The sequence below is a fragment of the Microtus oregoni genome, unplaced genomic scaffold (assembly GCF_018167655.1).
Source record: "Microtus oregoni isolate MIOR12 unplaced genomic scaffold, Mior012 000005F_ref0000423, whole genome shotgun sequence".
Taxonomy (NCBI): Eukaryota; Metazoa; Chordata; class Mammalia; order Rodentia; family Cricetidae; genus Microtus; species Microtus oregoni.
In genome coordinates this window covers 37,441,077-37,463,432 of record NW_024543064.1, presented here as the reverse complement: position 1 = coordinate 37,463,432, position 22,356 = coordinate 37,441,077, and the positions used below count along the sequence as shown (strand labels likewise).

At 37.1% G+C, this 22,356-nt stretch overlaps 1 protein-coding gene across 4 annotated transcripts in view; it reads left to right on the top strand.

Annotated features, from left to right (window-relative positions):
• Spata6 (spermatogenesis associated 6) overlaps positions 1 to 22,356 on the top strand; it is an 84,546-nt gene that overhangs the window by 25,554 nt on the left and 36,636 nt on the right. For 2 of the 4 annotated variants that reach the window (XM_041652151.1, XM_041652152.1), the window contains exons 4-7: positions 6,578 to 6,619; positions 7,839 to 7,963; positions 13,755 to 13,835; positions 18,108 to 18,401. In XM_041652151.1, the coding sequence (XP_041508085.1) occupies positions 6,578 to 6,619; positions 7,839 to 7,963; positions 13,755 to 13,835; positions 18,108 to 18,401 (542 nt within the window). Of the gene's footprint in view, positions 1 to 6,577; positions 6,620 to 7,822; positions 7,964 to 13,754; positions 13,836 to 18,107; positions 18,402 to 22,356 lie in introns of all 4 variants that reach the window. The other 2 variants (XM_041652153.1, XM_041652154.1) reach the window with 2 other exon arrangements.

Here is a 22,356-nt window from a genome sequence, read left to right as displayed (position 1 = left end):
CAGCATTCTGACTCTTCTGCATGATGTACTTAGTGCACGTTTTTTATTTACTGTGTGTGATTAGAATTTCTGGGGTATTGTAGTGCATTTAATGTTTAACTCAGCTAACAATACATGTGTAAATGACAACTTTTACAGAGGAAGGAGGAACATAGTTCTAGTTATATAATAAAGGGCAGCTAGAAAATGAGACTAATTGTCCTGCATGGTCTAGGAGATTTGTTTACTTTAACTTACTGTTGGCTTCCAGCAGATCAGTTCCATACAAAGCTTTCCTTTAATAATTTAATATCTTTCTCCCCAAAGTATTTTTAATTATAGTAAAATATACATTACATAAAATTTACCACCTCAATCATCTAAGTGTACAGTTTAGTTGTATTAAATGCATTTATAATTTTGTGTGACAATCACCACCATGCATTTCTCTAACTCCCTAATTTATCATTCAAAACTGCAGCGTGAAGCAGTAGCTTTATTCCCCTTCACCATCCATTCTACTTTGTTCCTCTGACAATAGAAAAATGCCGTTTATCAATGGTACTTTCAAGGTTTATGCCATAGAATGTCAGAAGTTTCTTCCTCCTAAGGTTGAGTAATATTCCACTGTATGTTTATAAGACATTTGCTGCTTTCTATATTGATGGGTATTTTGGTTGTTTAAATATTGTGAATAATGTTGCTATGAAAATGGATGTGTAAATATGAGTGCTTTCAGTTTGGTTTTGTATATTTCTATATGTAGAATATCTGTATTCTATTTTCTTGAGCATTTTTGGAGAAATCAATATACCATTTCATAGCAGCTATAACATTTTACATCCTCAACTACTGCAGAAGCCTCATAATGGATGTGAGATCATTTTAGTTCTGATTTAAATTTCCTTCGTTGTTAGTCATGTGATAAAACTTTTTATGTGCATATCATTCATATATATCCCTTCTGGCGCAATGCCTATTCAAGTCTTATAACCATTTAAAATTATTTATCTATATTTTTTGTGTGTGCAGGTGTTTTGCATGTGTGTATGTCTGTGATCTACCTGTGTGCAGTGCTTATAGAGGCCAGATGAAGACACTGGAGCCCGTGGGACTTGAATTACTGAAGTTTGAGCTGCTATTGGGTGTTGGAAATTGAAGCAACTTCTCGGGAAGAAAAGCCAGGGCTTGTAACCGTTGTGCTGTCTCTCTAACCCCTTGGCCATGTTTTAATTGGGCTGTTTCCTTTTAATTGTTAAATTTTAGGAGATTTCTGTTTCTATTTATTCTGGATATTAAATTTCTTAAGAATATTGAATTTGCTAATATTGTCAACTTCGTGTTGATTCTGGTCTGCTGGCATCACGTTGTGACAGATAGAGAAATCTAAAGTCTTCTATGTCTTTGGTGTCTTACCTAAAAAAATCATACCAAATCCAATATGATGAAGCTTTTGTCTTACATTTTCTTCTATGAGTTTTAAAGTTTTAAGGCTTAGATTTAGTTCTTGGTCATTTTAAGCTAATTTTTATATGTGGTATTCTAGGGAGTGGTGCAAACTCATTCTCTTGTGTATATGCACACTCTTTTCCCATTGCTATTTATTAAAAAAATTCTTTCCTTACCGATGGCATTGCACCTTATCAGAATTGCCCACTTAAGGATTTATTTCTGAGTTCTCTCTTTTATCTCACTGGTCTATATACCTGCCTTAAAGGTAGTTTCACACCATGTAAGCACAGCTCATCTTGTTTTCCAATTTGAATGCCTTTGTTATATTTTTTCTGGCCTCCTTGCTCTATGCTGTTGTTGAATAGATGCAGAGCATCCTTGCTTTGTTCTTGATCTTAGAGGACAAGCTTGCAGGCTTGATTATTAGTGGTTTCTGTCCTGGGAAAGCCTGTCCCCAGTGATGTAGATCCTCCAGCAAGGACCGGTCCCCAAAAGGTTCCATAGCCTTTCCCCAAAGGGGACCAAGTGTTCAAATATATGAGCTTCTGGAGGACATTTCTCATTCAAACCACAGCATCCACTGTGTATTCTGCTAATGTGAGCTTCTGGGGAGGACATTTCTCATTCAAACAACAGCATCCACTGTGTATTCTGCTAATGTGTTGCTGAATTTTGCTTCTCGTATGTATTGAGAGTTTTAGCATAAAGGATTTCTTTTCTGTAATTTTCTTGTGTGTTTGACTCTGGTTTTAGGGAAATATATCTCTTATATAATAAGACCAAATGCCATCTCTTCTTCTACTTATTCTAACAAACTTGAGAAAGATAGTGAAATATATCAGGTCTTTATTTCTTAGGGGATTCTTCACTGTTGTGAAATATCATTATTAAAGACAAATTTCCTTTAGCATTTTGTACATGTCAGCATCTGACTTTCTAGTAACCCTGTCTACTGCAAGGATCTTTAAAACTTGATTTCAAAATGCTAAGTTGCTTTTCTCATGCTGCTTCAAAGACTTTTTCTTCTAGTTAATTGAGCTCCTTGGGTGTTTATATGAATGTAATTCATGAAAGTTGGGAATTTGTAATCTTCTCACTGCCCTCTTTTTGCTTATCCTCTAGCATATTTTATCTTTGGCAAATGGTCTTTATGTTTTGATTTCCTGAGTAACCTGCCAGTAACTCCAGCACTCCATCCTGTCCCTGCTTTTCCATCCTTGTATGGATCAGGGTTTCTTGTATGCCTTCTGGTGTGACATTTTTTGTAGTTGTCCCACTCTTCTTAGATTGTGCTCTTGGTTTTGTTTTTCTCTCTTTGATGATTTGAAAGTTTCTATTATTATACTCATAAAGCTATGAGATTGTTTTCTAGACCTGTGCCCCTACCAATAAGCCCACAGGGCATTCTTCTTCCCAGTTCTCGTGTTCTGGTCTCTAGCATTTCTGTTTGTTCCTTTCTTAGAATTTCCATCTTCGCTAACATGCTTTTATAACCTTTCTATTTTTGCATACTGCTTACGTTTTCTACTAGATCTCTTTGAATTTTATAGCTTTTAAAATTTGTGGAGCTTTTTTGGTAGTATGAGATGCCAATTTGTTGGGGGAGGCTGCTTGTTTGTTCCCAGCTGCCAAGACCTGAAATAACCACTCAGAGACGATATTATTTGCATTACTGTTTGGCCAATAGTTTAAACGTATTTCTCACTAGCTTTTACATCTTAAATTAATCCATTTCTATTACTTTATATTTTACCACAAGGGTCATGGTCTACCAGCAAGTTTTGGACTGGCAGCTTGTATCTTTCTCCTCTGGATGCTACATGGCGTCTTACTGATTCTGTCTACTCTCTCTCTTATCTCTGTTCATATTTCCCACTTGGCTTTACTCTGTTAAACCACTGACCAAAAGCAGCTTCTTTACTAACCAATAAAAGCAACAGATATACAGAAGGACTTCCCCCATGAGTCTTGTACATGCTTGGCAAGTTCTTTACTCTATAGCCTTTGAGGTTTTTCTTTTCTTTTCTCTTCTTTTTTTCTTTAAAGGTTTTGATTCTGTCACTTCACTGTCCTCATTTGTGTGACCAAGGTCTCTTGTTCCTTCATGTTTAGTTTGCCATGCTCTTTGTTGAAAGCCAGTCATGGTGAACTGAGTAAAAAACTTTTGTAGCTGTCCACATTAGTGGGTTGACAAGGTCTGAGGAGACACTGTTCTGTCTTCTGTGAGTGGAGCTATTCTTTGATGAGCCCATGTGAACTCTACCAGTGCTTCTAGGCCCCATGCCTCCCTCGGACGGGATGGCTGGATAGCTGAGCATCTCTTTTCTCTCATGGACAAAAATGGTGATGCTGTAGTCGAGAGGGTCACCTACTCCTGGTAAAGCCTGGAGTTGGCTAGAGAGGGACTCCCCTTTTGCTGGGTCAGTTAGGCCTTTTAAAAGAAAAAAATAGAACCCAAGGAAAACGATTTTTTCCAAGAGAAGGCCTTGTTAGAAAGAATAGACTGCTCTGGCATACTTCCAGATGTTTTCTTTTCTCTAGGAGCCAGAGAAAACTTTTCTCCAGCATTCATAGTGAGGATCCTGAGGTAGAATGCAAAACTCCTCCCTGCAAATCTCCTACAGAGGCCTCTGCTTATGTATTTCTATTCTATTGTGATTCCTTGTATCCATCCATCTTGTCCTATGAGGTCACCTTCCCGGGGTATACTGGAAGGGTTGCTTATCTCCAGTTTTTAGGCTAGACTAAATCCTTTCAAGCCCCTCACACACCAGACTGTAAGTCCTATAGCAAATTTTAAGGCTGTGTCTTAAATGACGTTAAGTTCCTGTCATTGGTGGCATGAGTATGTAGAAGACTTAGTTTCTCCATCTTCTAATTTATTTCCTTAGTTTTTAAATTCCAGTGATCTATCTTTCTATATACTCCTTTGATTTATTTTGAATTGCAAATGCTATAAACATGTTGAAATAATTACTTGAGTTATCTTAATTCAGGCTGAATTTGAACTATTTCAAAACTGACTATATTTTAGTTTATCCTTTATAAAAGTAAAGGTTTTGTCTTAGTTACTTTTCTATTTCTGTGAAGAAGTTTCATGACCACAGCTACTTATGAAAGAAAGGATTTAATTGGAGGCTTATTACAGTTTCAGAGAGTGAGTCTATGTCTGTCATGGAAGGAGACATGGCAGCAGAACCATGGCAGAGAGAGAGAGAGAGAGAGAGAGAGAGAGAGAGAGAGAGAAGAGGAGAGGAGAGGAGAGGAGAGGAGAGGAGAGGAGAGAAGAGAAGAGAAGAGAAGAGAAGAGAAGAGAAGAGGAGAGGAGAGAGAGAGCCAACTATAATGGCATGGGATTTTGAAATCTCAAAGCTCACCCTTAGTCACAGTCCTGTTCCAATAAGGCCACACCTCCTAATCTTCAAATATATAAGCTTTGGGGTGGCATTCTCATTCAAACCACCACAGGTTTGATCTTCTACGAACCAAGTCTGTTCATCAGCCAAGTTTTCAGGTTCTTGCCTTGATTTCCTAACACCTACTTCCGGACTCCCTCAGGCCTACTTCCGGACTCCCTCAGGCTGTGGTTTTCTATGGGGCTGTAGTTGAGTATTTTACTTTCCCAGTTTGATTATGTACTCTAAGGTTCATGTTATGTATGAGCCTATCAAAAGTCACACGTCAAGATTTATTGCCTCTTAGCTGCCTGTCAGATTTATCATATACAAGAAAGAAAAAAATATCCCCTAAAACCAGACTCATCTCTCTGAATTTCCTTTTTACACCAAGCTTCTGTTTTACACAGTTTTAGTGCTTAGGTGTTAGTATTTATTTATTTATTTATTTATTTAAGTTGTCTGCCTTTTCCAGTTGATTCTAGAAGGGACCTTGTTCTTGGATTATTTATCTCCCAGACTGCTGTATTTTTAGCTCTGCTGTAATTTTAGCCTTTGCATATTCTGTTCCTTCTGCTTTGAAAAACTCTATGCCCCTTGCTTCTCAATTCCCAGTTCATATCACTTAACTCTGGCTATATATGGGTGCTGAAGATGACATAGAACTTTCCCTGCCCTCCTGACTGTCTTAGATATTTTTATTACAGTATCTCATGACTCTTCAATGCTTTCAGTGTACTGTGTATTATGACTACATACTCACTGATGATTTTATTTCACCTAATATTTATCTCCTTTGTGGAATTTAAGACTCTTAGAAAAAAATCTGTGGTCTCAGTACTCAAGGATCTAAGACAGAAAGATGACACACTCTAGGTCAACCCAGGGTACACAGTGAAGCCCTGCCTCAAGTAGGTGAACGGTAAAAGAAAGGTGTAAGAGAAGAGCCACATCTATATTTTTTATCATAGCTCCCAGATATGCCTTAAGTGGAAAATTTAGAATTTCTTTATAGGTGGAATATATGTATGAAGGGTAGAATGAGACTCCATGGAAAATAGCAGAAGTTAAAGGAAGGAAGCAGTTAGCCTTTCAATGCATTCCCAGAGGACAAAGATGATTTATTTCTTTTCTTAGTTTTAAAAATTTATCTAAAATATTTCAGAAGGTATTTTATAATGCACATAACTTGTTATCACTCAGATTAATAAATATATACAACATATTTATAAAAACATGTACAGACTACTAGGAGATAAACAAACATGTAGTCTAGACAGTAATTATTTTGACTTTTAACCTTTTATATTTATTTATTGTATGTGGATCACTGTTCTTATGTTATGGCACGTGTGGAAGTCAGAGCTTTATTTAGGATAGTTGCTTTTCTTTTTCTATTATGTGGGTCCCAGGTATCAGACTTGGGTCCTCAGACATGGCAGCAAATGCCCATGCACACTGATCCATCATTTGGGATGGATTTTGGAAAACAAAGAAGAAGGATATAAGAAAAAGGAGCCATATTTATTTTTTCATTGAAACTACAAGTTATGGCATAAATGGAGAAAGTAATATTTCTTCATAGATGGATTACATGGATGGAAGATCAAATGAGACTTCCATTCATGGAAAACTGCAGAAGCTAAAAGAATGGATGAAGCAATTATGTCTTTGTTCTGAGTTCTCACAAGTAGATTAACTCATCATCATTGACTCTTTGACTTAAGGAGATTTTTCCTTCAAACTTTCAGATGATACAGCAGTATTCGAGTTGATACAGCTAGTTCCACCAGGTATTGTATTACTTATTGATAAGGCAACTCATCAATGAAATATTATTTTTATTTATGTATTTATGCATTTATTTATTTATATTAGTATATACTGTTACGTATGCATGTATGCTTGCAGGCAGAAGGCACCAGATTTCATTACAGATGGTTGTAAGCCACCAAGTGGTTGCTGGGAATTGATTTTGGGACCTTTGGAAGAGCCACCAGTGCTCTTAACCACTGAGCCATTCCTCTAGCCCCAATTAAATATTTCTAAAAATCTCTTCTCTCCTCTTCCTACCAAATAACAGCAGTGCTTATTTTCTGAACCATTGATTTATTATGTATATGTCAAAACAACAAACATAAATGCCATTTGATTCTGAATGCATTGTTCTGAAATTAAATATCTTAAAATAATTAAAAATGCAAAATAATATCTTTAAAAATTTGGGATTTTTGACAGTAATGCAAAGTGATTTTTCAGTTTTTGAGATTTAAAAATTAAAATTACATATATTTCTAATTAAACAGGATATCTTTTTTTTGCTCTTTGAATGTTGTTATTGGGAATGCAGAGGGTGATAGTCTTACCTATTTACAAGTTAAACTTGGGTTTCTGAGGAGCAAGGTCACCTATTAAAATATAGAAACTAGCTTTAGTATTGTTTTTGATTTCTAGGACTGTCAAAGAAATCTTAATTAAATCTTTATTTTATACAACAGATATCTATATTTTATTAAGTACAAGTAATCTCAGAATTTTCAGCACTGCACACTGACTTAATTCACTAGCCACAAAATCTACAAAGGGTCTCCACAATTTTTAATGTCCAACCTTACACTGCATGAGGGCAGACAGATAAGATAGAAGATAGGGAAGATGCTGGAGATGGTAATAAGTTTTTGATGTATAAATTTAATGCAACTTTTTATTTCTAAAGACTTTCTTTTTCTAAGAGTTCATAGGTTCTCACTGAGTGTACACGAATACCCCTATTCTGCAAAGTGTGAGGCAGAGAATTACTACTATATACACCGTACTTCCGAAAGTGGAAAAAAAAAGTGATAAAGTATTTAATCTATCCTTATTTTAATTTTCCTTTTAAAGAAGATAAACATTGCCTTCAAGCAGGTATACAATAAGGCATCAGGCAATATATATTTTTTATACTTGATGATTTTGTTTCTAAATAGAATGTTTTGTTATAATTTGAATCATAGGATATCTTTCTTATAGTGGGAGAAACACTGTCTACCTATGATGAAAATACACGAGATTTCATGTTCCCGGGTCCAAACCAAATTTCTGGACACCATGATTCAAATCGCCAGGTTACCATGAGGAGGATTTCTGGACTAAGAGTAAGTGAATATGGTTTTCCAAGTCAGCTCTTGATGTAGGGTCATAGGTGAAAACTAGGTGCAGGCCTCAGTATCTTGAATGTGTAGAACTGACTCAAAATTTGTTTTCAAGCTTATTTTGTATAATTGTGCTATTTTAAGTGTCCTGAAAGTAATAAAAAGAATTTAGCAAAAACTAAGGCATTTATTCAAAACTAACACACATTGACTGACATTCTTCACAACTTGTGAAGTTCCTCTGCACTGATCAGCCTCAGACCTCCATGTCTGTCACATTTTCTGTTTCTGTCTAGGGAAAGTTCACAAACATCTGAGCAATAACCAGTGTCAACATTTATGGAAACTTAAATTTAAAATATGACTTTTTAGACATAAGTGATTTATTGAAAAATATTAACAAGTTTAAATATTTATAAGTTGAAAACTTTTGTATGCTGTATAAGTTGGAACAATCAAAACTCAAAATTCTTTAACAAAGATCAAGTTTTCTCTAGTGTATTATTTTCCAGGTATATGTCTTTAGCATATACTCACTGGAATCCTATGAACCCTTTTATGTTGTTTTTACCCCTGGTCGTAGGGATGAGACCCCAGGCCTTCTGTATGTTCGTCATCAATTTACCACTGAGCTGCACCACAGGTTAAGATGTTTTCTCATAGTGCTGTTAACAGTGCTAAGAAATAGAAATGGTTGAATCTTCCAGTGTGGATAAAGCTTGGATAGAAAGATTACAAAGTGGTCATAGATTGTAGACCTAAGTGTAAATGCTGTATTAAGAGAGTCTTTCTTTCTGATCAGCAGTAATTGAGTAACAAATAAACATCATTAGACTTGATAGTGCTTCCACACTCTCTCCCATTCTTTCCTGTAACTCCTCTTGCTTGAAAACACCTTGATTCCTGAAAATCAGCCTGCTACTCAGAAGAACTCAGGGATGTCCCCTTCATCCCAAAAGCAGAGCAGTAAAAGCTGTTTGGCTTGAAATTATCTAGGCAAATAGTTTTTAAACTAATTTTATGGAATTCTAATATAAATAAAGTGGGTGGTATATGAGTTATTTAGTGAATTAAATAGATTTTTTCTATGTCTAAGTTTATGATAAGAAGTGTCCAAAGAAATAGCAAGTTCAGTTTGCTGAAAGTGTAAACGCTGACTATGTAACAAATGAAAACCTTTCTTCTCTGGAATGATTTTTATGTTGTTAGTTAGCTTTTATACTATCTCTATCTTCAAAGAGTATTTTAAGAATAATGTGGAAACTCATAAAGAAAAAATATCATATTTAGTTTATATTCTCGTTAAGGTAATTTAACTCTCTTTGAAGACAGCGTAGAAAGTCAACTGTGTGGAATTTTCTTTCATCACTTGTTTCTTTTGCATATATTTGGAAGGTGTTTGCTTACTGAGGCAAAGATATATAAAGATCAGGACTTCCAGTAACGCCATGTGAAGAGTTTGACAGATCTCCTTTGTATGTTAGGCAAGTGCGGGGCAATGTTACCATAGTCAACACTAGGTAGTGAACACTGACCAACAAGTGTAGCAAGCCGGTCATGTTTTTATGCTTGGAAATTGGCTCAAGTTTTAGGTAATATAGGAAGAATTTGGGGCTCCTTTGCCTGGGATGATTTCCATGCCCTGCCTCTCAGTGACAACTGTATCTTTACCAGCTGAGACTGGGCACAAAGATCAAGAGTTTTGGCACCATGGGGTTGAGAAGTGGGATGAATAGTTTGACTCTGCCAGCTAAACATAGTGGACCCTGTTGGTAGCTGATGAAGAAACCTTATAGCTGTGCAAGGCCCATTGCCAATCTGACTGGGGTCACCTTCTAGAAGGTTGACAGGGGGGTCCAGAAACAAAGGGACAAGAAGAAGAAGAGAGAGAGAGAGAGAGAGAGAGAGAGAGAGAGAGAGATGTTGTCTCTCTTTCCTGTCTCTCTTTGAAAGGTAATCACAGGGGAGGCAGGGAGAGATGCAAAGAAGCCCTGGGAAACTAGCTGTAGCTATGAATTTGTTTCCTCTCCTATCTATCACTGAGACAGTGGAAAGGGAACCCAGAGTGGCTGCTTTGAGAAACTGAATAATAGAAAAGACATTGGCAGAATATAAACTGAACATCAAAATTGGGTTATAAATCCAGCAATATTAATTATTGTATTTACCTGTTAGTAAAAATAAACGCTCTAGTCAGTGGTTTGTAGTCCTGGCGAGCAACAATGACTCACTCATCTTCAGAATTCTTGTGATTCTGAGCTACCTTCTGTGAGTCCCACTACTGTGATAAGGATTCAAACCATTATCTGGAATTAAATCATGGTACTTTTATGAACTTGCTTAGTAAGCTTGGACAAAACACAGTGACCTGTAGCTAGCCAGGGCCCTTGGGTGGGCTGATTTGTCATTGAGAGGATCATGTGTTTGAACTGTGGCTCCCTCAGTGGTGGTGGGTATTTTCTTTCTTTCTTTTTTTCTGGTATATATAAAATGATAATGTGAGTACTTTATTTAAACCAAAAATCTTGGTTGAGTTAAGGTAGGTTGATGGGATGTACAGCACAAGCATAAAATCAAGGGATATAAAACTGGCATGAGATGAAAGCATTAAATGCTGAAGGGATTTTCTGGGGACTGATAGTGGTTTATACAGGGGACAGCTCGTCTTACTGTAGATTCTGTTTGGATGGTGTGGGGAAGGTACAGTATGTGGCTAGCATGCACAAAGCCCTGTATTTTATCCATATTCTCACACGTAAAAATTCAGAAAAATCCTATTAAATCTTTTTTTTAAAGAAAACAAACTGTTTTACATATCAATCCCAGTTCTAGCTCCCTCTCCACCCCCCCACCATCCATTCCTCAGAGAGGGTAAGGCACATTGCTTTGGGGAAGGCCCAAGGCCTTCCCAACTGTATCTAGATTGAGCAAGGTATCCATCCAAAGAGAATGGGTTCCCAAAAAGCCAGTGCAAGCAGTAAGGATAAATCCTGTTGTCACTGCCAATGGTCCCACAGTCTGTCCAGCCATGCAGCTGTCACCCACATTCAGTGGGTCTAGTTTGGTCCCATGCTGGTTCCTTCCGTATCTGGCTGGACTTGGTGAACTCTCATTAGCTCAGGTAAACTGCTTCAGTGGGTGTTCTCATCATAGTCTCGACTTCATTGCTTGTATTCTCAGTCCTCCCACTCTTCAACTGGACTTTGGGAGCTCAGCCCAGTGCTCTGCTGTGGGTCTCTGCCTCTGTTTCCATCAATTGCTGGATGAAGATTCTATGGTGACATTTAAAATACTCATCAATCTGACTACAGGGCAAGGCCAGTTCGGGCATCCTCTCCACTATTGCTTAGGGTCTTAGCTGGGGTCATCATTGTGGTGAGTATTTCTATGCAGACTCTGAACTCCACAACATTCTCATCTTTGAATGATAGTCTTACTCAGCATCTTATGAAGTAGTATTTAACAGATGCCTCTTGACTGAACTCAGTGAACGAATTTCTTCTTGCCATAGTCTCAGTGGAGAAACTCAGGTTTGAGATGGTGTGATTTTGACAGTTTGGCTAGGCCCTAGTGCCCATGCAGCAATCTGGATGTTACTGTAAAGCAATTCAATGATGTGATGAAGATTTATATACAACTGACTTTAAATAGAGATTACTACTTGGCTGTGCAATTGGCCTTCATCTCATCAAGTTGGAGATTGCAACAGCAAAACACTGAGTTTTTCGGAGGAAGGAAGAATTCTGGCTCATGGAAGCAGTAGAAATCCTATTTCTAATAGTTCAACCTACCCCACAGGCTTTCATGCTAAAATAGTGTACCAACTTATTTCTTCATTTCCACCTTATTAAAGTGCTCTTTAAATTTCTGAATTGTCGTTTCCCACAGTTGTGTGAATTAATTCCCTAAGACAAATCTCTCTATGCATATGAACAGCCCTACTACATAGAAGGCTCCGAAAGGCTGGAAATATACTATCTTAACTATTGGGATCTCACAGTGTAATGAGCAATCCTCAGGGAAGTTTAAAGTGGATAGCTACAGGCCAGGCGGTGACAGTGACAGTCTTGGACTTCTTAACATTTGGATTGGAGTTGGACTACACATACAGTGGTGACTACACATGTATTTAGTTAGGGAACAAGCCATACTAGATAGGTTTCTGAAAGTATACCTGATGATGGATTGCCTCATGCACAGTTTTCAGTCCAAATCCTCATCATCAAGTTACACGTGACTGTATTTCTAGAAATTCTTTGGTACTCCTCCCCATCTGGATTTTGGGATTGTTAGGCATCAGTGGTTCTGGCTTTTGGTCCTCACTTGAATGAGAATGTGTGCATAGACTGCCCTGTGCTTGCTGCACAGGTGTACAGTGGGTGCTGTCATATAGATGTCTTCTTAGTTCTTATGTCCTCTGATGGTGAAGAACTGTAGTCTAGAAGCTATGTTGAGCTATAACCAAAGAACCTTACCCATAGGAGGATTCTTACATGCTAGTACTGGTTTTTAAACTGAGTTTATTATAAGGTTGTTAAAGGTCAGGACACTTTGCTTCCTTTTTTCTTTTGGGAACGTGAGTGTATTTTGCTTGTAAGAGGAATACAATTTATAGTCATAAGGAAATCTGCATTATTTTAGAGATCTTTTTGGAGATTTTAGAGTTAATTAAAAAGTAGCCTAGTTCTGCGTTGTTGAATATGGACCACACTTACCATATTTTAGAGAAATACATTATGTATAGAGTAAAATATCTAACGAGTGGGTATAGTAGATACTATTGATATTGATTCTTAGGTGATTCAGATGTACCTTTTGTAATGGATATGTTTTAAATTATAAACTTAGTTGGTCACAGACAGGGTTTGCAGAGGGCATCGTCAGTGTCTGACTTCCATTGCTTTGGGGAGAAGCTACCCAAGGGCTGGATGACATGGTAACAGTTGGTGCATGTAGAGCTTAAGGTTCCAGATGTTTCCGTGGGTGCTTTGTAACTGTCCCCTTGAACTGTCTCCTTTTCTCCATTTATCTCAAAACTGTTCAAGCTGATATTTGAAACATTGGTAGAAATAGAACCCAGATTAATATCCATACTTGAATATAAGATATATTGTAAGAAAAAGGCTATAAAAATTTTTCAGAGACTTCTGTTTCAAGATGGCACAACTGGGAGTTATGATATTTTCAGAATTCTACTTTCAAACTATTCTATTAAAAAATTAATAGAGTGGAGGGGTGTATTTTGGGATGAACTAGAGGGATGAAATGGAATAGGAAAGTAATAGAATTCTATTTTAATTAAAATGTGTTAAAATATAATAAGATAAAAATTTAATGCATAGTTAAATATTATATATATTTATAATAGACAATGGTGTTTTAATGTATGTAATGTTTCTGGAATGGCTAAATAGAACTAATAATTATGTTTTGATTATATAGTTAAATGTCTTAAATTGTAAATGTAAAGAAAATTAAAATCAAATACGTTCAGATATTTATGACTAATATGTCATAATTTAAAATCTTCAGACACTTTGACAGAGAGACACTTGTAAATGAAAACAATTTTAAATTATTCCATAAAAGAAATATAATTGTTCCAAACCAAATCATTAAAAATGAAACTGCTAATTAATAACATTTATCATTACTGTGCTCTTCATGATAATAAAAATATCAGACTAATAAATAAAGAGCTCCATCTTTAATAGCATTTGTTATTTTAGATTCCATTTTCACTACTGACTGTATCTTTTTAATATGTAATGATACCATTTTTTTAATCTCGCAGGGAATTGCTCCAAAGCTGGAATTTTCTACAACTTCAGTGATCACGGAATGTCTGATAAGCTCAAGGAAGTGCCGCACTCAGGTTAAAAGGGTTAAACTATGTAATGATCGTGTGGGTCATGTGGATGCGTGTGTGACAGGCCTTATCCCCATTTTGTCTGCATTTCTTCTCACCTCCCCCTTCAGTCTTTGACTTAAAGTAACGAAGTACCCAACAGTTTGATTGCTTCTTAGTAAACAGGAGAGCATGAAGTTTAGCCCCATGGTAGAGGGTACCACAATATGTTTGCTGGGTTATTTATCTTATGTTGTGGAACTTTTAATACAAGCAGTAGTCAACTGCCAGAAAGAGGGTGAGATGGAGAACTGCCAGAGGAAACTCAGCTGGAGACCTCCATGTATCTTACAGGAGTTATAGGTGACTGCAGAGAAGTCAAGGATACCTTCAAGCGAATGTGGCCGAGTTTTCGGACTGGGGACTTGAGGTTTAGAGTGTGACTTTTTTGGATTTGTCTGATTCCTAGAGAGCTGTTACTCAGTGCAGTGATCATACTTGTTCTGTCAGATCAAAGCAAGTTTGGGCATTCCAGCCTAAATAACTTGTATTTGTGAAGATTTCCTTTAACAAACTTCAGCACCTATTGTTCCTTGTATTTTAATTCTTACTGGGCCACAGGGCCATCAGCCTTCTGATGTACAAGCGTCCTTCCCCATCAATGCTGGTATCAACCATGTGCAGTTCCATAATGGCCATATTCTGATGAAGGGCCAGTAACATATAAAGGCTGGAGGATTCAACAGGGACCAGACTGGGCCAGTGGTGGAAAGAATTATAGTTTTAGAACTAATTTTCTGAAGACAGTAAATGACCTAAGCTAAGAAAGTTTCCAGAGAATTGGAGAAAATTTTATTTTGATAGCAAAATATTTAGGATTCCAAAGTCAGGCTGTATCTATTTATCATTTAGACCCAGATGTTGGAAGTCTGACCAGCCATGCTTACTGCGTGTGGGGAACCTGACTGACTGGTTTCTGATGTACTCACTGTGAGCATTTGTAAACTGTGAAAAATGCTTTGCCCAGTATTTAGTTGTTCTCTCTGGAGTTTATTAACTTAATGAATAAATAGAAAAGTATTTTTATTTCTTAATGCACACAGAAAACATTTCTAGTGTACTTCTCAATACAAGAGCCCTTGTAATTGTAAGGCCCTGCCCTCAGTTACAGCCATTCCACTTTATGGACTTAAGATTTAACATTTTCTGAAAAATACTCTTCCTTTTACTTGTTTGGAATTGTCGTTTGATCTTTACTAACAGAGATGTAAGAGAGTAGGATTTTATATTAGACAGCACTTAAAACTATGCTTTAGGTTTACAGATGTTTCTTGTTGTGACTCAATGAGTCACTTGTCCTACCAAGCATGAGGTCCTTGGTTCAATTCCCTGCCAAGGCTGAGAGGAGATGGGTGAAGAGAGGGGAGGGGAGGAGAGAGAAGGAAAGAAAAGTGTGGAGGAAAGGATGAGAGAAGAATGAAAGGGAGGAAGGCAAAGGAGGAGGGAAGTACCGTTTCCAAATTATTTATGTTTGTTAGCAATTCCATGGTTTGAAAAATTAAGGGTATTGATGCGACTTTCCAAAAGAAAACTAATTTTCTCTTCTGCTAATTCTTTTTACCGGTATCAAGGAGAATTTATTGTTACATATTGACAGACATTTTAGTATGTTGTTAAACACTGTTAAGGTGCAGTATCCCTTAGGTTGTACTGTATAACAGTTCCCCCCAGAATGGTTTATAGTCACAAGTGCTTCTCAGTTCTGGGGTTAAAGGATGATTCCTTTGGACTGGATAGGCTGGCTAAGGCTGCAGGATCTGGGATAGTTTTGCTTAAACATGGTGTTTGGCAGTTGTATGTGGAGAGGATGAGAATCATAAGGCTCCTCTTCTAGCAGGCTAATAATGGTGCCTTCTCGCTGTAGAAAGATTCTAAGGAAGAGTCAACAGTCTTTTCAACAACTTGGCCTTCTGACAGTGTTCTATTGATCAAATAAAGCTGCATAGTCAATCTGGCTTGGTCCTGGGCCAGAAACTAACACTGTGTAGATGTAGGAAAGGGAATTAAGTATGGCAATCATTTTTGGCAAGAATACACATAGCTAATATTTCAGTATAGAAAATAGGGGCCACTAAGAAATGGGCATGTTTGCCCCCTGTGCATCTGTAATGAATGCCGTGAAGTTTGTAACTTAGGAAATATGCATCATTCAAAAACTTTCTGAGGAAAGAGGGTGGGGTGGTACCTCTCAGAAAGGGGGTGGGGTGGCACCTTAAGATTTGGTATAATCAGAGGTGGCTGTGTATAAAAAAAACTTAAGCATCACTTTAGGAGTTAGCTGGGTCCAGAAACCAACAATGTATAAAGGACAAGGTGCTGGAAGACCAGGGATTGGTGCGATGTGAATGTACTTACTAATAGATACAGAGTAGAAGAAATAAGTTGAGGAAAGGAGATTTTTGTGAACAGGAGATTCTGTAGATGCAGTGTATCTGTAGGGAAAGCACGAGATGTGGTTGACAGAGGTAATTAAAACTGAGTCGAAGGGGCTCTGATGCTAAAGAGGTGTCAGGTGCACATCTTTAATGGCTTAGGCATCCTCAGAGAAACTTTGTGATTCTAGAATGTCTCTCTGAGAGTCACTGTGATGCCATAGAGGTGGGTGAGGGGAGAGGAGGGCTCTGACATACCCACTGGCATCTCTGAACTGCGTGGGAGAAGGTCCTGGAGCATACCAAGAGGCACAGAAGAGAAAATGACCTGCCGTGAGACTGTTCTCATTAGAAACATCTTTCTTTTCTCCGATCTATCATTCACTTGATAAAATGACTCTCATTTTGCTTCATATTTGTATTTTAAGCACCTAGTCCTTGTACTAAAGGGGTAGAGAAAGTGGAGAGGTATTTGGATGGGTGGTTTTCCAAGGGATTGAAATGAGGAAGACAGAGATCTTTAGCTGTTTTTCTCTAACCATACAACTCTAGAGAATAAATGTATTATTAACTTCCAATCTCACTGTTAAGGCATTTATGAGGCAGAGTATAGTAGAATGAAGGATTATTTAAGTAGCAGCAAAGTTGGAGCTGTCATATATGTTTTCATTTTTATTGTATTTTATTTTAGACAGGGCTTCATTCATGGTGTCCAGCCTTGACTGAAAATTCTGGGTCTCCAGAAGCCACCTTGCCTCAGTTTCCCATGAATCCCCTGAATCCCACATAACTAGATATGTAGTTAGATGCTGCTGATCCCAGCTCAAATTTATTTTGTATTTAAAAAAATTTTAGACTACTACCATATTTATAAGATGTAGGTACTAGTTAAGTTTATAATCTATCTGCCGTAGACAGACGTGATGAAACTTTGCTGGTAGGCCACGACCTTGTGGTGATATACAGGTTAATAGAAATGGGTTAAATTAATATGTAAGAGTTAGCCAATAAGAAGCTAGAGCTAATGGGCCAAGCAGTGATTTAATTAATGCAGTTTCTGTGTGATTTTTTTCGGAGCTGAGCAGCTTGGATGGACCAAGCAGCCTCTCTCCTTGCAATCTTTTATGTATATTTAGTTTTATAAAAAATGTAGGGCCAGAAATAAGATGGTACTTTTATCTGTCACTGAATAGTTAAATTATGACTTGGACTCCTATATATCTTACATAATTCAAGTCAAGCACTTCAGTAAAATGTATATCAAGTGCTTTATTGTCTTGTGTTATGCATATGTTATATATAATTCTAGCATAAATAGGCTTATTTTAATAGGTTTTTTCATGATTTCACAGCTATCTAGACAAATGTATTTTTAGGCAAGGATCCTTGGTTGCCCAGGCTCAGACTGCCTCAGCATCCTACCCATGTTTACAGACAGGTGTGACCACAACATATTAGACATGGACCCTTTAAAATAAATGTAGGTCTTTTAAACTTTGTGGCATTTACGTGAATATAAATATAAATGTAAAAAATAAATGTCATTTGCATTAGTTTTTAGTTTATTGAAAGATAAGTTTTTGACTTATTTTGAGAACAAGCTTATTTCTTGGAATTCTACAAGTGATTAAACATTGGCCTTTGGTTTTTCATTAAACCAATGTTAGACTTAAGAAAGTTTGATAAAACAAACTGTTAACTAGGAGAATATAGATTTGGTTTTCCTCAGGTAAGTGTGGCTAATGTTAAATTGAGTTGGCTTTGATAGCTTTGTGTACCTTAATTTACTCCTAAAAGTTCTTTCCTTTCTGTAGAGTTTTCTAAAAAATACCTTTTGCCCACATGAACGTTTACTTTTTATGTTTAGGATAAATTTAATTACCATTCAGCTCCAGTTGAAAAATCCCACAGCAGACCACAATGCAGAACATCGAGATCACAGAAGAAGAAGTCCAAGTCACCCGAGAGGAATAAATACTGCGTAAACACCAAGAACTACGAACAGCCTACAATATCGTCAAAGTCACACTCTCCTTCTCCCTACACAAAGAGACGAATGTGTGAGCTCTCCGAAGACACCAGGCAGCGGCTGGCCCATTTAAATCTGGGACCCTATGAATTCAAAAAGGAAACAGATAAGCCTCCGTTTGTGATTAGACATGTATGTGCTCATAAGCATTTCCACTGGAAACTTGTCAAATTTATTCTGTCACTAAAATATTATGCTGAAATGGATTTCAATAAGCAGCCCATATGGATAATTTTCTTTCTTGAACTCTTAGCCAGGAGCTAAAGGTAGAAAATTAACTTAAAACCAAAGAACATGCTTTTTGTTCCCTTTTACAAAGTCTTTAATGCTGACAGAGATCAACTCCATTACGACGCCTTCTTGAGACTTCAAAGTTCCCACTCCCTCTTAGCTGACACAGCGGGCAGTGCTCTAACTCTACAACTGAACGTGGTTGCAATTGGCAGTGATGCTAAAATGCCAAAGTAGGGTTTTAAAAGAGGAAACAGGAAATGATAGTGGAAGTAGATGTCCTTTGAAAGCAAGTCCTTTGGGAAAGCTTTGGATTCTGAATCTTTGAAGCCAGCCCTCGTTTGGTGGGCATGCATAGGCGGGCCTTTGGATTAATGGTAGCATAGCTCTAATCTTTCTGTGCACAGCCTTACGCTATGATGGGAGTTAGAGCTGTGTGTCCCTCATAGACTGACTTTGGTTAAACTGGAGTGCCTGCATTCAGAACACTCATCATGGGCTGTCTCAGTTTCTTGAAGTTTTACAAAGCACTTTTACTTTAAAAGGCACTCTGCCAAAAGCTTCCTTATTAACAGAAACACTATGTATTTGCATACATACTAATAATAAACCTGTGTTTAAATGCCTGTGGAAGCAAGTGTTTACTTTTTCTAAATTCTAAAATAGCTACCTATTTTAGAACTATTATTTTAAATACACTCCTTCGGAAGTCAAATAATTTTTTGGATATAGCCAGGTACTCCAAATGTTATGAGTTTTCCCTCTGATATCCTTTAAAGCCAATTTAAGTTATGCAATATGTCATACCATTTTTATGTTTTTCTTATAAATTAATCCTTTATTCTTTCAAACTAAATTAGTGATTTTTAAATGAAAAACTATTAATTAGCCGGGTGGTGGTGGCACACGCCTTGAATCCCAGCCCTTGGTAGGAAGAGACAGGTATATTGCTATGAGCTAGGAAGAGATAGGTGTGTTTCTATGAGCTTGAGGCCAGCTTGTCTACAGAGTGATTTCCAGGACAGGTTACAAAGCTACAGAGAAAGTCTGTCTTAAAAAACCAAAACCAACCAACCAACCAAACAAACAAACAAAAACAAACTACTAACTAAAATTTTTACTAATAAAATTATAGTGTATTAGCTACATACATATGGTAACATTTATTAATTATTTTCTTGTTTCTCTTATTTGATCACAAGTTTGGTCCTATTGGACGTAATTCAGACAATAGTTTGCTTGTATCACTGATGAAAATTTGAGAATGCCTTTAACTTTAATACTACTCATAATTAAAAATTAAATGTAAAAGAAAAGATATATTGTCTTCTAATTTGAGAGAATAATCAGTTGCTTCTTAATTAAAATGCTTGTATATAAAAGCTCAGAAGGATCATAGGAGTTAGACACATAAATGTTGTGGAAAGAACTGCTCTTGAAGTGCTAATCATGGCAGTGATTAAAAGTATAAACTTCGTCCGTGTTTTTATTTTTCAATAGAATGTTTTCTAAGTTACATTTTTTAAAGTTTTGAGTATTTCATATATGAATACTGTAGTTATATCACTTATACCCCTTCCTTCCCTCCTTTATGCCCCCCAAATCCATAATTTCTTCCATAATTACCATTGTTTTATATATATATGTGTGTGTGTGTGTGTGTGTGTGTGTGTGTGTGTGTATTTATACACACACAGACCTACGGATTCCATTAATGCTGCTCATATGTACAAATAATTAGGGCTGACACTTGGATTATATAACCTACTTGGGGGCTGTCTCTGGAGAAGATTGATTCTCCCTCTCCGCTGCCTCAGGTTGTCTGTGGCTCTTCATCTAAAGTCATGATCAGGACTTGGTGAATTTTTCTCCATCCATGTTTGCATGTTAACTGTGTTGTGATTACCCAGGTCTTGTTTATGTAACCATGCTGTTGAGATATCAAGGGCGGAATGAGGTGGTATACACATTTAATCCCAGTATTTGAGAGGCAGAGACAAGTGGGTCTCAGTGAGTATAAAGCTAGCCTAGTCTATATAGCAAGTTCCAAGACGTCAATAATACAATTCTCAAAAACAAACATATAAAACCAAATCCCCCAAAAAACTTTATAATTTTTACTTAAGAAGTTTACCCCTCAACTTTTCTGTGAACAGAAATGCACCCTTTTAAGTGCATGTAAAAATTGTCTATATTGTTGAGGAGGCTTTGGATTTAGAGGGAATTTGGGGACAAAAAAACCATTCATGGTTTCAGAAGTACTTGGGAAACTGGAGGCAAAAGAAGTTTAATACACACATATGCAAAAACCTTACGAAAACAAACACAGCGACAGACAGACAGATAGACACTCACAGAATGAGAGAGAGAGAGAGACAGGAGGGAGTGAGAGGAAAGAGAGATTTTTATCATTTCATCTATACAAAGGAGATTCCCATGTACCTCAAGAATGTCCCCATTTGTACTCATGAAGTGCTCCCCTTTCTACCTGTCCCACTGAAACTCCTGATCTTGTCTCTCTGAGGCTGCCTGTTCTGCCTGATTAAATAAAGAGTCAACTTATTTTAGCACAACTCACTGATGTTGCATGTGTTTGCACCTAAATTATATTACTGGATAACATTACATCGTGTGGACATCTGTCCCTTTCTGTTTATATATCATGTCTGTTGATAGATGTTCATGTTGCTTACACCCTTGGCTACTATAAACAATGCTCTAATGAGCAATGTGTGTACAAGTGTTTGAATAAACCTTTGTTCTCAATGCTCTTGGGTAAAGACCTAGGAGTAGTTCTGTTTTATCATTTGACAACTTTATATTTAACTGGAAAACTTGCCAAAGTGTTCTTCAGAGTGGCTGTACAATTTGCACTCTGTCAGCTGTGCAAGAGGGTTGCAATTTCCCTTCATTTTCACAAGCACCTAAGCATCCCTGCCCTATGGTAGTTAGGGTTAAAGCCAGGGCCTCGTGGATACAGACCTGCTTAATTTTCTCTGTAGTCTTCTTAGTGTGAGTAGCATCTCCTCGTGGTTTCATTAGCATTTCTTCAGTGACTAATGATGTTAAGCATCTCCTTATGTGTTACTAAATATCCTTTAAAGTGTCTACTTAAACCAGGCAGTGGGGCACTTGGGAGACAGAGGCAGGTGGATCTCTGTGAGTTGGAGGCAGCCTGGTCTATAGAGTGAGTTCTAGGACAGGCTCTAAAGCTACAGAGAAACCCTGTCTCGAAAAACAAAAACAGAAACGAATAAGCGAAGATGTCTACTTAATCATTTGCTCATTTTGCAGTCTTTTCTTTATTGCTATTATTGACTTGTAGGAATTCTTCATATGATCTAGTTAATAATCTCTTATCAGATACAAATCTTCATTTTTGTTATCCTGAGTTAACTTTTTGTTTTTGTTTTTCTTTGATTCACAAAAGGTTTTAGTTTTGATCAGTCAGGGCATCTTTTCGATACACTTATATCACTTAAGCCATTTTTATTTTTAGTTGGAAAATGTGATTGACCTTTTTTATTTGTCCACTATAAAGTGTTCAGTAAAGCAAAGACCCTTATTGAATTCCATGTATGTGCTAAACTGGGTAGGCTTTAAGGCAAGGTAGGTTGCTCAAGGATGTTTTTGTATCTATTTTTGTAACTTTGTAGTCAAAACCAAACTAGGAAACAGGGTATTACTTAGCTTCAAATTTGTTCTTTTTTGCTGGCACTTAATTTTAGCTCTGTTGACAAGTGCATAATAAACAAGTGATTAAACTCTGACTTTGGAACAGAGAAGCCAAGTGGAATTCACCTGCTGTGTGGCATATGCTCTGTAGTTGCTTAGCCATGCTGTAAGATTGAGAATG